The sequence below is a fragment of the Antedon bifida genome, chromosome 3 (assembly GCF_963402885.1).
Source record: "Antedon bifida chromosome 3, ecAntBifi1.1, whole genome shotgun sequence".
NCBI lineage: Eukaryota > Metazoa > Echinodermata > Crinoidea > Comatulida > Antedonidae > Antedon > Antedon bifida.
In genome coordinates, this window is record NC_136228.1 from 22255979 (window position 1) to 22271974 (window position 15996).

General features: G+C 34.7%; 2 protein-coding genes, 1 long non-coding RNA gene and 2 pseudogenes across 4 annotated transcripts; 4 read left to right on the forward strand and 1 right to left on the reverse strand.

The window, feature by feature from the left end:
• Positions 1-257: 257 nt before the first annotated feature.
• Positions 258-2037, reverse strand: LOC144838504 (uncharacterized). Of its 2 annotated transcripts, none has more exons than XR_013611647.1 (3): positions 1714-2037; positions 862-927; positions 258-327 (listed from the first exon to the last, which is right to left on the reverse strand). It is a non-coding gene; the product is annotated as an uncharacterized LOC144838504 (long non-coding RNA). The 2 variants fall into 2 exon arrangements; XR_013611646.1 differs by having other exon boundaries at positions 1736-1959.
• A 1800-nt stretch (positions 2038-3837) lies between these two features.
• Positions 3838-4464, forward strand: LOC144838260 (BTB/POZ domain-containing protein KCTD4-like). Its single transcript, XM_078693611.1, has one exon. It carries the CDS (start codon positions 3838-3840, stop codon positions 4462-4464), a length of 627 nt encoding a protein of 208 aa, XP_078549737.1.
• A 1686-nt stretch (positions 4465-6150) lies between these two features.
• Positions 6151-6519, forward strand: LOC144838261 (BTB/POZ domain-containing protein KCTD6 pseudogene; annotated as a pseudogene).
• Positions 6520-7263: 744 nt separating this feature from the next.
• Positions 7264-7752, forward strand: LOC144838262 (BTB/POZ domain-containing protein KCTD6 pseudogene; annotated as a pseudogene).
• A 1796-nt stretch (positions 7753-9548) lies between these two features.
• Positions 9549-10082, forward strand: LOC144838263 (BTB/POZ domain-containing protein KCTD6-like). The gene has a single exon (XM_078693613.1). The coding sequence runs from the start codon at positions 9549-9551 to the stop codon at positions 10080-10082; it is 534 nt and encodes a 177-aa protein (XP_078549739.1).
• The last annotated feature ends 5914 nt before the right edge of the window (positions 10083-15996 follow it).

The window sequence follows — 15996 nt, forward strand, 5'->3', positions numbered from 1 at the left end:
AATGCAAGAAAGCCAACGAAGAATGATTCATTAACATTAATGATCATAAAATATTGTACATTTTTAAATGTTAAAGGAATATTGCATTGTATTGATTTCCTTTTAACAATGCCTATGATAATGAATATGTAAAAGTAATACTAGAGTACTGTATGTCTATATTTCAATTACTAACTAATTACTATTGATTGATAGTACTACTGCTGTACTGTACAATTTAATATTTGCTAGTTCTTGAACAGTAAAATAAACTTGCCTATATAGATGGTAGGTATTGGTCCAAATCTGTTTAAAATGATTTTTCCACTTCGGGTTGCCGCTATGTACCTAAAAAATAGTAAAACATTATTATAAGAATTACTTAAAATTAGCTTATTAAATTTAATATGGTTGCATATATACTAATTTGAATATGCAGTGATAAGCAAAAACGAATGTTAAAATTCGTTATTTATAATATTACATACAGGGTAGGGGTATATGCCCTATGTCATTGCATAGGGTATATATAACCAGGTATTCTCATAATAAACATTATTTAAATAAATACTGTAAATATATTAAAACCAAAATTAATAATAATTAAATAATAATAGGCGTAGAGCCTAGACCTAATTAGGTAGTCTACTTATACCTAGCCTATTGCTCTAGGCTAGGCTAAATAAGCTGGAAAGCTGCTTCTCTGTAGGCTGCTAGTGCTAGAGAGCACAGGTCTAGCTAGTATATTAAAATAAAAATAGGGCCTATAATAGGCCTAGCCTACCCAGCCAGTGGTAGTGATTGATTGTTAATATTACAAATTAATAGCATGGTAAACACAATTTAATATTTGCTACTTCTTGAACAGCAAAATAATCTTACCTATCTAGATGGTAGGTATGGTCCAAATCTGCTTAGCCACTTCAGGTTGCTGCTCTATATATGTACCTACAATAGTATAACATTAATAATTATTATAACAATTTTATAAAATTAACTTAACTTATTAAATTTAATATGATTGCATACTAATTTGAATATGCAGTGATGAGCAAAACCAAATGTTAATATGATGCTTGTCATTATTTATATTGTAATTATTACATACAGGGTAGGCCTATAATATTCCCTATGTCATTGCATACATAGGGTATATATATATATAATCCTCATAATATTAAATTTACAGTTTTTGTAATGAATACTGTAAATTTATTAAAACTAAAATTAATTATAATGATTTAATAATATTAATAATATATATAGGCCTAGGCGTAGATCCTGGGCCTAATTTTAATTAGGTAGCCTACTAATACCTACTAGGCTAGCCTACTCAAGGCCAGGCTAACTAAGCCGGAAAGCTGCTTCTCTGTAGTAGGCTGCTAGAGAGCACAGGTCTAGCTAGGGCGTAGGCCTAGTATTAAAATAAAAATAGGGCCTATAATATTGGTATATGCCTACCCTACCCAGCCAGGCCTAAATAATTAAAATAATGTAACATTTCCAAACTCATTTGGGTCAGCTGTCACATGAAAGGCAGTGTTGCAACTAGAGTAGACACAAGCCTAAGCCTAAAAATGACACAATTTGAAACGGCCATAGCTCAAAAATTCAACCATCACCTCTCAACCATTACTATGTTATAACATTCACAGATAACTAAATTAGCATGCAGTACCAAAGAATTAGAGTGAAAATTACATTTTTTAAAGATACGGACAAACAAACATGTACCTAATTTTGAAATATCACTCACGTGCGTTAATTGGTCTATGCTTGTAATTTATGGTCCACCCTTCCATTAATTTTCAGCGTTACATTCCTTGTTAAAAACAAAAACAACAACTTGTTTGTTTCATCCAGGGACTCTTTAATGAATATTCATATTTTTAGCGACCCTTTATTTTTTTATCTCATTCTCATTGGCTGTTTAAAACATGTCTTTAAATGACGATTGACTTCACTCTGCACACGTGGATTTGTAAGTAATTGTTTATGTATTCTTACTCCAGCGATACGACTTGTAACGTTGAGGGCGCATGACTTAATTCGTATGTTTGAAACAGCTGTGTATCACCGCTGTTGTCTGAAGAAACGTTGCGGGTACACAACGTGAGTTTAAACTCGATCGTCGGTGGCTCTGTCGTGTTGAATCGACTGTATGGCTCGATGACAGTGTCTAGATCTACGCTCGTCGAGCGTGTAGAGTGTGTTCGACTGGAACTCATCAGAAACGCCACCAAACTATTGGACTGGGACAGATGGATGTCGTTAGGCTGCTCCAGTACTGTACACGAAGACGACTGTGATTGTACACTAGAATTGATTACCTGTTGTACAGCGTTTTTAGTAGCGATCGCGTCTGTCTACGCAATATGCGCTGGAGCCAGAATGCACGTGCATAACCGCAAAGTGGCTGAAAGTGCTCTGGCCGAAGATCATTCATTTCATCAATCAAAGTGAAAAAAATGTTTGATTCGTTTTGCAAAGCGTCCGCGCGTCAGAGAATGACCGCCGGGATCAAGTCTGTGTAACTGATAGCACATTTCTCGATGCAAAGTTCTAAAGATGCGTTTTAATGTGGCCATATAATGAGAGACGAGAGGCCAAGTATTGTACAAAACAACGACGGATATGATAAGATATCGTCGAATCACGTCCAAGATTAGATTTAGATGAAAGGCAAAGCAGATATCGTCCTGATAACTGACGGAGCAGTCACCGTGCGTCGGTTGCCATACGAGTAGATTCATTGGATAATAGACAAGATAACGAGTGAACGTTATCGAGTAAAACCATCGCATTTTGTCACAGAAAACGGATCCCATCGTTCTGTGAAATCCGTAACGTACGACTTGATACCAAGTTTGAAAAGCTTCGCATCCGTCGATGGTGTGCCACAGAGCCTGGAATTGATGCATGTACACGCGTAAACTTTTCTTCTTGACTTTTCTTCGCTCCACTTGTTTCGTTACAGCGGACAATACTTTAAATACGTTGCCGACGATGGCTCTGGACGCTACGATGACATAACTGATGAGGCTGAACGTTATGAAAAGTATGATAGATATGTAGAAATACGGTTGAATGGGCAACCATCGATAAGCGCATTCGAACAAGGCCAGTTTAATGCCCATAGTGTAGTGCGTGTGCGGTGTTTTTTTTTGTTGTTTTTTTTAGAGACAAGCCTGAACGTACGCTAACATCGCTGCCGATACCCCACCGACGTACCGATACTCACACGAAAATCCAAAACGATCGTTGGGACACACGCAATAGTCACCGTCTGCGGCGTCAGAGTATACACATCGGCCGTTATGCGCTGCACACGTCGTGCAGTTTACTGTTGTTTTAGGAATCGATTGTTTGCACACGGCTCCGGAGACGCCATCGCCTACACACACGCAATATTTCGATACACCATCGTACTCCATTCGTCCATTCTTTATTTAGTTTACCTTGGTATTTTCGTTTCTTCGAAATGTTATATGAAAGCACATTGAAACAATTTCTATGAATACGAGATTAGCCACATTTATCCGAAACAAATTTATCATCATCATCTCATTCAAATGTAACAATTATCAATCATTACCGATCCGACTATATATATATAATATCTAACAAATAACCATACTGCCAACGCTGTGGCGAATGCTATTGGAATAAATAAAATAAAGGCTCTCTTTCTAAAAGAAGATCTTTGTTTTCAGAGAGTTGTTAATTATAAGCCAAATATCTTTGTTGTTTTTACATTAAATAATACATGTCTAGCAAATGGCTGGAGAGTGGTTCAAATCTAACCTGAATATTCTCCCGTTTTTTAGATTAAATTATATTGGAGCGAATTTGAGAAATATGGCTTCACACAAAGACGACATTGTAGAGCTAAATGTTGGCGGGTGTTTTTACACCACAAGTCGATCAACCTTAACTCGTTATTCAGATTCTATGCTGAGTGCAATGTTCAGTGGTCGTCTTCCTACTAAAGTTGATCAGTGTAACCGCTACTTTATTGACGGAGATGGGCCTACCTTTAGACACGTTTTGAATTTCCTAAGGATATCAAAACTTATTCTTCCTGAAGGATTTAAAGAATGGGATATTTTAATCAATGAAGCGGATATCTTCAAACTTCCAGGACTGATTACATTTATTGGAAATGAGAAAGAACACATTCGTAAAAAAAAAGTAAAGACAGGTAAATGTTTAGACTTTATAGAGGTACACAAGTCAACATCCCAATTGCGTGTATCTAGCAGTCTGCCAAACATTTTCTGTAAACTACCAGCATTAATGGAAACTTCCGAACTTCAGAAACATGGCGAGTTGGAAGTGACAGTTCCCTATCTATTCGAATCTGATCATCTTATACTATTAAAGGAAATAATTCAACTAGGATTTACATTGGAAACTGCTTGCTTAGACTCGAAGGATAGGCCTAGAAGGACATTTACAAGAGAGACCTCTGCGGCCACTATATAATGTGTAACGTGTTACGAATTGTTAAAAGTCTTTAGTAACGCAGTTGTCAAGATTTGTTTAGTTTGTAACGTTTGCATCATGTTGTTTCGATTATTTTATGTCGGTTTTTTTCAAAAGTTGATTAATGTATCGTTTTGCTTTTGTGGCTCCATTTCTTGTGCCGAATATTGAATGCCATTTTCCCTAAAGTTTCTTGTTTGTTAAATCGTATGTATTCTTTTTAAAGAGATAAGCTAGTCCGCAACAATGGGCTGTTAACAGGTGGATATTCGCATAATATTGTAGGAGCAAATTCGAGAAAGTTAAAATATTGTTGTTCCAATTCCTAACCTGATATGTTGCAAATGCCATTACCAGGCTTTAAAAAAACAATTATTATTATTATTATTATTACAATATTACTAAATTAATTGTGTATGTATTTTGCTGCTTTTTTCATTTGAAAATGCAATGGTAGTTGTCAAACAGTAATTCAATCAAGATTGACTGTTAAAGCCAATAGTCTCAATGTATTTTGTAGTATAGACACACAGAAAATATAAAGGTACGAAGAATCGCAGATTGAGGCTCCGCTTATGGTGGTTTAGTGAATCCTGTGTAGGGTATTTCAGGTTTCTAACTTTAACCCCCGAGACATCGCTTTGCTGAAAATCACATTCAAGCTTGCAATAATGTTTAGCCATTTGTGTTTAAGTTAATCATTGTGTTAAATAAATAAGATAGAATGGTACGCTGTTATTGTCTTTTGAGGCTGTAACAACAATTTTTCGATCATGTTAAAATATGTGAATGAAAGTATACTTAACAATATCTAAAAAGCTAAATAATAAGTATACAATTATATTTTAAAACAAACAAGCACAATACAGACACGAAAAGTACCTAACTCTACCTTCTCATGCTATTATTTATATTTATATTACATAATGATTTATAAGCTAGAAATATGGACCGCACAATATCACAATATCATGAATGCTAGGAATTAACTGAACATTTGAGATGGAAACCAGAAACGACGACCGGGACAAAAGATTATAGTCAAATTAAAGTTATTATGAGGTAGAAAAGGCTGGCAACATTGGAACGGGTGGGGATACCGTAATAACCCAGAATTATAAGGAGATTTTATACGAAGGTGAAGAACGAAAACATTATTTTATAGAGTATAAGTTGGATTGTTCTCCGGAATAAGAGGAGAAATATTGTATACAGGATCTATCTGTTGTTTCGAAGAAAGAATAAATTCTTCGCTGGTGTTCTTTATGGCGGGACTAGAAGGGTGAATTATATTTGATAATCGACTTAGCTTTTGTATATTATTGTAATAGTTTTCAAATCGAGGAAGTCGATATTTCTGAAATAATAAACGCAAACGTTAAAGATATGATATTCTGCAAGATAAACTATGAACGGCATGTCACCTCCTCCATTCCTAGGTCTGGCTAAAAAGATATGAAGGCCTTCTGGTAAAAGGAACTTAACAAACAAATCTATCTAAAACAAGCCCTTTTCTTTGCTGCGCCCCTGGATCCTGATATGGAGCTGCTCTCGATGATATCGTTTGTTTGTTTTTCAAACCATAATTCCTAGCCATAATAAACACAACACGTACGTGTTATATAATGGTTTGAGCCATAAAATCTAACATAATTTTGCAGTTTTTGAATAATAATAATTTGAAACATGGATTCACATGTAGACGACGTGTTGGAGCTGAATGTTGGTGGTTGTTTTTACACCACAAGTCGATCAACCTTAACTCGTTATCCAGATTCTATGCTGGGTGCAATGTTCAGTGGTCGTCTTCCTTCTAGAGTCGATCAGTATAACCGCTACATTATTGACGGAGATGGGCCTACATTCAGACACATTTTGAATTTTCTGCGAAGATCAAAATTAATTCTTCCTGACGGATTTAAGGAGTGGAATATTCTACAGGCAGAGGCGGATTTTTACCAAATTCCAGGGCTGATTCAATTAATTGAAAAAACAAGAACGGGCAAATTTGAATTCATAGAGGTAGAATTTAAGGGTTCGTGTAGCCGGAGATAGTTTATAACACTTTTCATTAAATCGTTTGCAACTTTTTAAGGAAATAACTCAACTAGGGTTTAAACTTATAACAACATCCTCTAACAGCCGTTGTGTTAGGTGGACATTTGCAAGAGAATGTCTTCTATAGTAAATCACTGATTAACTGTTAACTATTATTATAACAAGAACATAAACGGAAAGTCAATGTTCAATTCATGATATACCTAACTTTAACATTAGGGTTGAGCTAATGTATACATGCATCATAAACATTCATTGACAATTCTCAATTAAGCCCGTGGGCTTTAAACATTTATGTAAACATTTATTTGCAAAAATAAGCATACAGCACATTTGAAAAAAAGATCGATTTTAAAACGTTATTCTTTGTCCAATCTTTATATGTTGTTGATACAGAAAACCTATCGGAGCAGAAATCGAAAGGCCTACCCTTTCTATCTCTTACAAAAGTGTTTGATCATTAGATAAATAATATTTTTAAAATCAGTCCTTTTAAGTGTCTGTTCACAAGGGACTGTATCAACATTATGTCCGTTCTTTTTCTTAATCATAGTTCAAAGTCTGATTCATGTTTTCATCTTCAAAATCCATCTCTACACATGCGTATAGGCTAACGCATCCGATTCGCCTAGTGGAAAATCGGCTTTATAGTGATTGAAGGAAATTGTCGAATCTAACCATAATAATATAACCATTGTCCTTTTAGTTTATATTCTGATTTTTAAGTTGTAGTTTGCAAACATGGATTCAAAGGTTGATGAAGTTTTGGAGCTAAACGTTGGTGGTTGTTTCTACACCACAAGTCGATCAACCTTAACTCGTTATCCAGATTCTATGCTGGGTGTAATGTTCAGTGGTCGTCTTCCTACTAAAATTGATCAGTGTAACCGCTACATTATTGACGGAGATGGGCCTACATTCCGACACATTTTGAATTTCCTGCGAAGATCAAAGCTAATTCTTCCTAACGGATTTAAAGAGTGGGATATTTTATCAGCTGAAGCAGATTTCTACCAAATAGAAGACCTTATCCAATTAGTTAAAAATAAAAAGGAAGGAAAATGCTTGGATTTTATAGAGGTACACAAATATTCAAATGGGGACTGGGTTATATCTACCAGTGTGGAAAATATATTCAATAAATTACCATATATACAACAGGAAATGAAAAAACAACACAAACCTAGGCTGCGTAGGCTTACACAGTTTAGTTTTGAGAGACAAACCTAGGCTGAGTAGGCTTACACAGTTTAGTTTTGCAACACAAATCACAATAGATCCGGAAATTTTGTTTAAGGAAATAACTCAACTAGGATTTACATTTGCATGCACTTCAGGTTCAACTTTCCATTGTTGGACATTTACTAGAGAATGCGACAATTGAGATGTACAGTATTACGGTACCGTACCTGGCTAAGTTTTAAAACTTAGTATAGTCTTTTCTTCTGTTTTTGACTTCTGATCAATTTGAGATCAGATTTTTGGAGATAAACCATGACTGGCAAAATCACCTCCTCCATTCCTAGGTCTGACTACAAAAATATGAAGGCCTTCTGGTAAAAGGAACGTACATCTATCTAAAACTAGCAAAGCCCGTTTCTTTGCTGCGCACCTGGATCCTGATATGGAGCTGCCCTCGATGAGTTAGCTTGTTTGACCATAACCATAATTCCTAGCCATAAATAAACACTACATGTACGCGGTATACTGGTTTGAGCCATCAAATCTAACCGGAACATAATTTTGCAGTTACTTCTAGCTTTGTTGTTGTGGCGGATAATTTGAAACATGGATTCGCATGTAGACGAGGTGTTGGAGCTAAATGTTGGTGGATGTTTTTACACCACAAGTCGATCAACCTTAACTCGTTATCCAGATTCTATGCTGGGTGGAATGTTCAGTGGTCGTCCTCCTTCTAAAGTTTATCAGTGTAATCGCTACATTACTGACGGGGATGGGCCCACATTCAGACACATTTTGAATTTCCTGCGAAGATCAAAACTTGTTCTTTTTAAAGGATTTAAGGAGTTTGATATTTTATCTATGGAAGCAGATTTCTACCAACTAGAAGACCTTATCCAATTAGTTGAAAATAAAAAGACAGGAAAATACTTGGATTTGGTACGCCAAATATATTCAACCTCGTGGGCTATATCTACCAGTGTCGCAAACATATTCAATAAATTACCATCTCTACCAACGCAATTTACGAGAACCGATTTTATTCCAAAAATAATAATAATATAAATAATAATGATAGTTCATTCTTATATAGCGCATATAAGCAAGCTCTCAATGCGCTGAACATTATTACCCCAGTCATTTCCTGATCAAACACCTATGGAAACATACTCCCATATATGCAGCTAGTAATCAGCGCAAAGTTGTGTCTTGATCTAAACGGGTACCCATTTATACACCTGGGTGGAGAGAGGCAAACGTAAGTAAAGTATCTTGCCTAAGGATACAAGCAATTCGGCGAGAGTTGGATTCGAACCTCGGTCTAACGATCAGTAGTCGAACGTCCAACACACAGCGCCACACGCCCTTACCATAAGTGCCCCAAAAGATGAAATGACTTTGTTTAAGGAAATAACCCAACTAGGATTTAGGCCTACATTTGCAACAGACTCGAAATTCTCTTGTTGGACATATACAAGAGACTGTGACAATTAAGATGTACAATATTATTACAGTACCGGCTAAGTTTTAGAACTTAGTAACTCATTTATAGTGTTTGTGTTGTTGATTTCGGATCCATTTGAGAACAGATTTTCGGAAAAAGAAATCTGTAAAATGAACATTATTATACTTACGATTATCCTTCCATGAAATAACGAGGAGCGAGGTTTGGAAGGGCATGGAACTAGTCTTCTTTTGAAAAAAATCATTTCGTTTTTCCTTTAAGACATGGAACCGACACAGCAGTTCTCAAAAATATTTTTAGAGTTTAACTATAATTTTTTTTGACAGTTGTATTTAGTGTAGCTTAGTAGGTACAGTATTTTAGGTAATTTTCCCCAAATATGCTGGGTGCAATGTTCAGTGGTCGTCTTCCTTCTAGAGTTGATCAGTATAACCGCTACATTATTGACGGAGATGGGCCTACATTTCGACACATCTTGAATTTCCTGCGACGATCAAAACTTACTCTTCCTGAAGGATTTAAGGAGTGGGATATTTTATTCAGTGAAGCGGATTTCTTTCAAATTCCAGGACTGCTTCCACTTATAAGAAATGCGAAAGAACACATTCATAAGGAAAACATAAGTAAATGTTTAGACTTTATACAGGTAGACAAGACAACATCCACATTGTGTGTATCTAGCAATCTGCCAAACATATTCTGTAAACTACCATCACTAAAACTGGGAATTTCAAAACTCGAGGATTATCAACGGCCCGAGAAAAATCTAGTGACAGTTTACCATCCGTACGCACCTGATCATCTGACACTGTTAAAAGAAATAATTCAACTAGGATTTACATTGGAAACTGCTTGCTTAGGTTCGAAGGATAGATGGACATTTACCAAAGAGACCACTGCGCCCACTATATAATGTGTAAATAACGTGTAGGCCTAACTAATTGTTCAAATTTCTTTAGTAACGCAGTTGTCAAGATTTGTTTAGTTTGTAACGTTTGCATCATTTTGTTTTAATCATTTTATGGCATCCTTAAAGTTGATCAATGTATCGTTTTAATGTTGTGGCTCCATTTCTTATGCCTAATATTGATTGCCATTTTCCCTAAGGCTTTTTGTGTGTTAAATCGTTTGCAATTTCTTTTAAAGAGACAATCAATAAGTCAGTCCGCAAAAATGGGCTGTTAACAGGTGGATATTCGCATAATTGTGTAGGAGCAAAGTTAAAATATTGTTCAAAGTCGAGTCCTAATCTAAAAGAACAATTATTATCATTATTACAATCTTACTAAATTAACTGTGTATAGCCTATTGCTGCTTTGTTTATTTGAAAATTCAATGGTAGTTTTTTTAAAACAGTAATTCAATAAATTAACTGTTAAAGCCTATAGTCTCAATGTATTTTGTAGTATACAAATTAGACACATAGAAAGTATAAAGATACGGAGAATCGCAGACTCCGCTTATGGTGGTTTAGTGGAAATCTGTGTAGGCTATTTCTAACTTCAACCACCGAGACATCGTTTTGCTGAAAATCACATTCAGGCTTGCAATAATATTTAGCCACTTGTGTAAGTTAATCATTGTGTTAAATAAATAAGAGAATGGTACGCTGTTATTGTCTGTTGACATGGGGCAACAACACATGACGTGTTTAGCACAAATTTATACATTTTTCGATAATGTTGAATATGTGAATTAAAAGTATACTGAACACTATCTAAAAAGCTAAATAATAAGTATACAATTATATTTATCAAACAAGCAATACAGAGAGGAAAAGTACCTAACTCTACCTTCTCAGATTATTATTTACCACATCTGTTGGTGTATAAATATTACATAATGAATTATAAGCTAGAAATATGGACCGCACAATATCGTGAATGCCAGGAATTAACTGAACATTAGAGATGGGAACGAGAAATGACCGGGACAGAAAATGATAGTCAAAATGAAGTTATTATGAGGTGGAAAAGGCTGGCAAAATTGTAACGGGTGGGGATACCGTAATAACCCAGAATTGTAAGGAGATTGTATACGTGCCATGTGAACTGATGGTGAAGAACGAAACCATTATATTATAGAGTATAGTTGGATTGTTCTCCGTAATAAAAGGAGAAATATTGTATACAGTATCTATCTGTTGTTTCGAAGAAAGAATAAATTCTTCGCTGGTGTTCTTTATGGCGGGACTAGAAGGGTGAATTATATTTGATAATCAACTTTCATAGCTTTTGTATATTATTGTAATAATTTTTATTCAAATTGAGGAAGTCGATATTGCTAAAATAAACGCAAACGTTAAAGATATGATATTCTGCAAGATAAACCATGACCTCCTCCATTCCTAGGGTGGCTAAAAAGATATGAAGGCCTTCTGGTAAAAGGACCTTAACAAACAAATCTATCTAAAAATACCAAATCCCGTTTCTTTGCTGCGCCCCTGGATCCTGATATGGAGCTGCTCTCAATAATATCGTTTGTTTGTTTTTCATACCATAATTCCTATCCATAAAAAAATGGTTTGAGCCGTAAAATCTAACCGAGACATCATTTTGTAGTTACTTCTAGCTTTTTTGGCGGATAATTTGAAACATGGAACCGGATTCGCATATAGACGACGTGTTGGAGCTGAATGTGGGTGGATGTTTTTACACTACAAGTCGATCAACACTAACTCGTTATCCAAATTCTATGCTTGGTGCTATGTTCAGTGGTCGTCTTCCTTCTACAGTCGATCAGTGTAATCGCTACATTATTAATGGAGATGGGCCTCCCTACATTCCGACACGTTTTGAATTTCCTACGAAGATCAAAACTTGTTCTTCTTGAAGGATTTAAAGATGGTTTGTCCCCCAAAAACATGAAAAATGAAGATTAATTAAATAAGACTTTGAATATGTTATTTTGTAGTTTTAATAAAGTTAATCACTTCCATAGAAAAAAAAACGAAAAAAATAATGTTTTCACTTGTAAAATGACAAAATAAATTGTTAAATTCAACCAAAAATCCATTGGCTGGCAGCCAATTTGACAATTTTTTGCTTTAAATTACATTTTTTCAGGTAAATACATTTTTTCCAATTTTTGTTAAAAGTGGATAACTATTATGTTACATTAAAATGGAATATTCAACAAAAAAATGTTTAAAGAATTATTTTTTCAGGGGGACAATACATCTTTAAAGATTGGGATATTTTATCATCTGAAGCAGATTTTTACCAAATTCCAGAGCTGATTCAACTCATTGAAAAAACAAAGACGGGAAAATGCTTTGACTTCATAGAGGTAGAATTTGTGGGCTTGTGTATAAGTGGTCGTCCTAAAACTCAGGATAATCAACAAATATTTGTACCACCTGGAGCAGCCGGCTGTTGGTGGTTGTTTGCCTCACCTAACCTAATCGACAAGATGCCATGTGTAAAATCTGGATTGATGTCTAAGAAGCTAGAAAGTTATGAGCCGGAGATGGTTTATAACGGTTATCGCAAGCACGCCGAGTATGGATTGACACTTCCCGAACACTTTTCATTAAATCGTTTGCAACTAGGGTTTAAACTTATAACAACATCCTTTGCAAGTCGCCATGCTAGGTGGACATTTGCAAGAGAATGTCTTCTATAGTAAATCACTGAGTAACTGTTAACTATTTTTATAACAAGAACATAAACGGAAAGTCAATGTTCAATTCATGATATCCCTAACTTTAACATTAGGGTTGAGCTAATGTTTGTATACATGCATCATAAACATTATTGACGAAGATATCACAAAAATATTCATATATTACTCAGGGGCGGACCCAGGGGTGTTGCCCTAGTGGCCCGGGCAACACCCTTAATTTCATAGTAAATGTTGTTTCTGCCACTAAAGTAAAGAGTCCCATTTCATCATATACAATATCCATCCGGACCCGGAACTTGATAAGTCATAAAGTAGTTACAGAGTTGCAGGGCATTTTATCATTGTTGTTGTTGTTTTGATGTTAGCTTAATCGTTAAAATTGGTAAAAGAAGGGATGCTGACGCCAACGAATTTAACGAGCTTCACAACCTAAATATTTCTTTATTTTAAATGGAACGCTACAACAATCCTTTGAAAATAAGGTCAGAGGTCAGATACAGCATTTCCGGTCATTTTTGGACAAAACGTTCTATAAGAAGGAATACAAACATATATATTCTAAACTATTTAGAAACAAAAAATAAACTCTCTACAACTAGCTGTTGGCGGTTTATGGGTACCCTGTATTTTTATACTTAATTTGCATATTTCAGCTAATTTGCATATGTTCCCAAAGTGTGATGTTTGTTCAATTTAAAAAATAAAAGCTTTGTTCGCAATTTGTTTAACTTTAAATTCTAGATTGCCTAGACTATACCTGATATATAGAAAAATACTGTAAATAGCGGCCATTTTGGTTTTATGGATATTAAACTAATTTCTTCAACTACATTTTTCCTCCATTTTTGATATGTTGTTGTGATAGGTCTTCAGAGATATTTACCACAAAAATAAATTATGTTCTAATTTTGTCTAGGTATACCCATTATGTTTGCTACATATAGGGTTGCATTGGGTCTATAGGGTTTACATTGATAACAACATCCTTTCCAGTCAACAAGGACAAACCAGCTAAACACAGTCAACCTGGTGTATACTGCATCCCATGTGAATGTGGAAAGGTATACATTGGGGAAACTGGACGCGACCTTCAAACCAGCCTCAAAGAACATCAAGGCCATGCCAGAAGAGGAGAGCAAGACAAATCATCAATAGTTATGCATTCTCACAAGCAACAACACCGAGTTAATTGGGAAGATACTGAACTAATTGCTACCGTTCCTTCTTGGCATTCCAGACGAACCAGGGAAGCTATTGAAATCTACAAACACAACACTGTTCATCAAGATATTGGATGCTTTTATTTTAATTCCATACAATCTGTTATCAGAATAGAAACTAATATTTGGTTAATGTACTTAATTGTTTATTTAATGATATTGATATTCATGTACTGTTACCATCCACCACACAACCCACATGATTCTGCATGCGGTAGTTACGTGATCAAGCGAGGTAGCTGTAGTAATTATTATTACTACAATGACGTTTATTCATATGTAAATGAGGTTCCCGTTGAATGGTCAGTTCCCAAACAACCGCCTCTATGCAAATTCTCTCTACTGCTAAGTGCGGTCTTTATAATATATTACAGCAACTACACTAAAATATTTAATTCATCAAAGTCTACGAGTAAATTCTATTTAATATTGATAGTAGGCATAAAGACATGCTCTAATATAAGTATATGTAGCTCAAATAACCATATGTCCATCCATTGTTTTTGGAAATGCTATAATATTCTTGTTTTTTTTAATTTTTTTACTCTTAATAATATTATTCAGTAAAATAGAATGTCACCTAATTAGTAATGTTGATGGATAATCATTTAAATGTTATAACACTAAATGTACGGGGCATAGGAGAGTTGAGGAAACGCAAAAGTATATTTAATTGGTGTAAGAATTCAAAATCAGATATATTACTACTTCAGGAGACACATAGCACAACGCAATCAGAACATCGTTGGCAGCAAGAGTGGGGAGGGAAAATTATATTCTCACACGGAGAAACAAATAGTAGAGGCGTAGCTGTAGTCATTAAGAATGAGAGTAATATTACAGTTAAGAATACTTATAGAGATGAAAACGGAAGGGTTCTAATTATTGAAATGATAAAAAATGATTGTCAATTTACAATAATAAATATCTATGCACCTAACACTGAGCAAATGCAGATTAAATATTATGAGAACTTAAAAAATATAATCATTGAAAAACATAACAATGGGTGGGAAAATATTATACTTGGTGGAGATTTTAACTGTACATTAAATGAAGAAGATAAAAGGGGGGGATCTACCAAACAAAAACAAAATGTAGTCGATAAAATTATAGAAATTATAGATGCCTTTGACTTAATTGATATATGGAGAGATATGCATCCATTGGAATGTAGGTATACATGGAGACAACGTAAACCCCTGGTACAATGCAGATTAGATTATTTTCTAATAAATAATAGTATGAAAGAATTTACTATAAACAGTGATATCTTTCCGAGTTTACGAACCGATCATTCGGCGGTTTCAATTACAATCCAATTACAAAAAGAATCTAATAGAGGGCCAGGTCACTGGAAATTCAATAACTCGCACTTAAATGATATTAATTATATAAATGAAATGAACACGCATCTAAGGGAGTGGATTGAAAACAACGAAATATCAGACGAACAAGTCAAATGGGAGTGGCTAAAATTTAAATGTAGGGAAAAAACGATTAATTATTCCAAAAAACAATGTAAAAAAAATAAAAATAAAATAGAAGAACTGAATTTGAAAATGATCCAACTGGACATTAAAGTCGCAGAAGATCCAAGTGAAATAAATTTATTAGAATTAGAGAGAGTTAAACTAGAGCTAGAGGAGCTGGATGCACAGTTGATCAATGGCCTTATTGTAAGATCGAGGATTAAATGGGCAGAAGAAGGAGAAAAAAGCAATAAATATTTCCTAAGTTTAGAAAAAAGGAATAATAGAAAAAAACAATGTAAAAAAATAATAACAGATGCAGAGATAGAAATAACTAATTCACAAGATATATTAAATTTACAAAAAGATTATTACGAAAAAGTATACAAATCGAATACTCAAATAAATGAAAGTCTTACAGATAACAGTTTTTTCAATAGCGAAAGTATCCCAACTTTAACTGAAGAAAGTAATATAATCTGTGAAGGAGACCTGACAATTCGAGAATGTT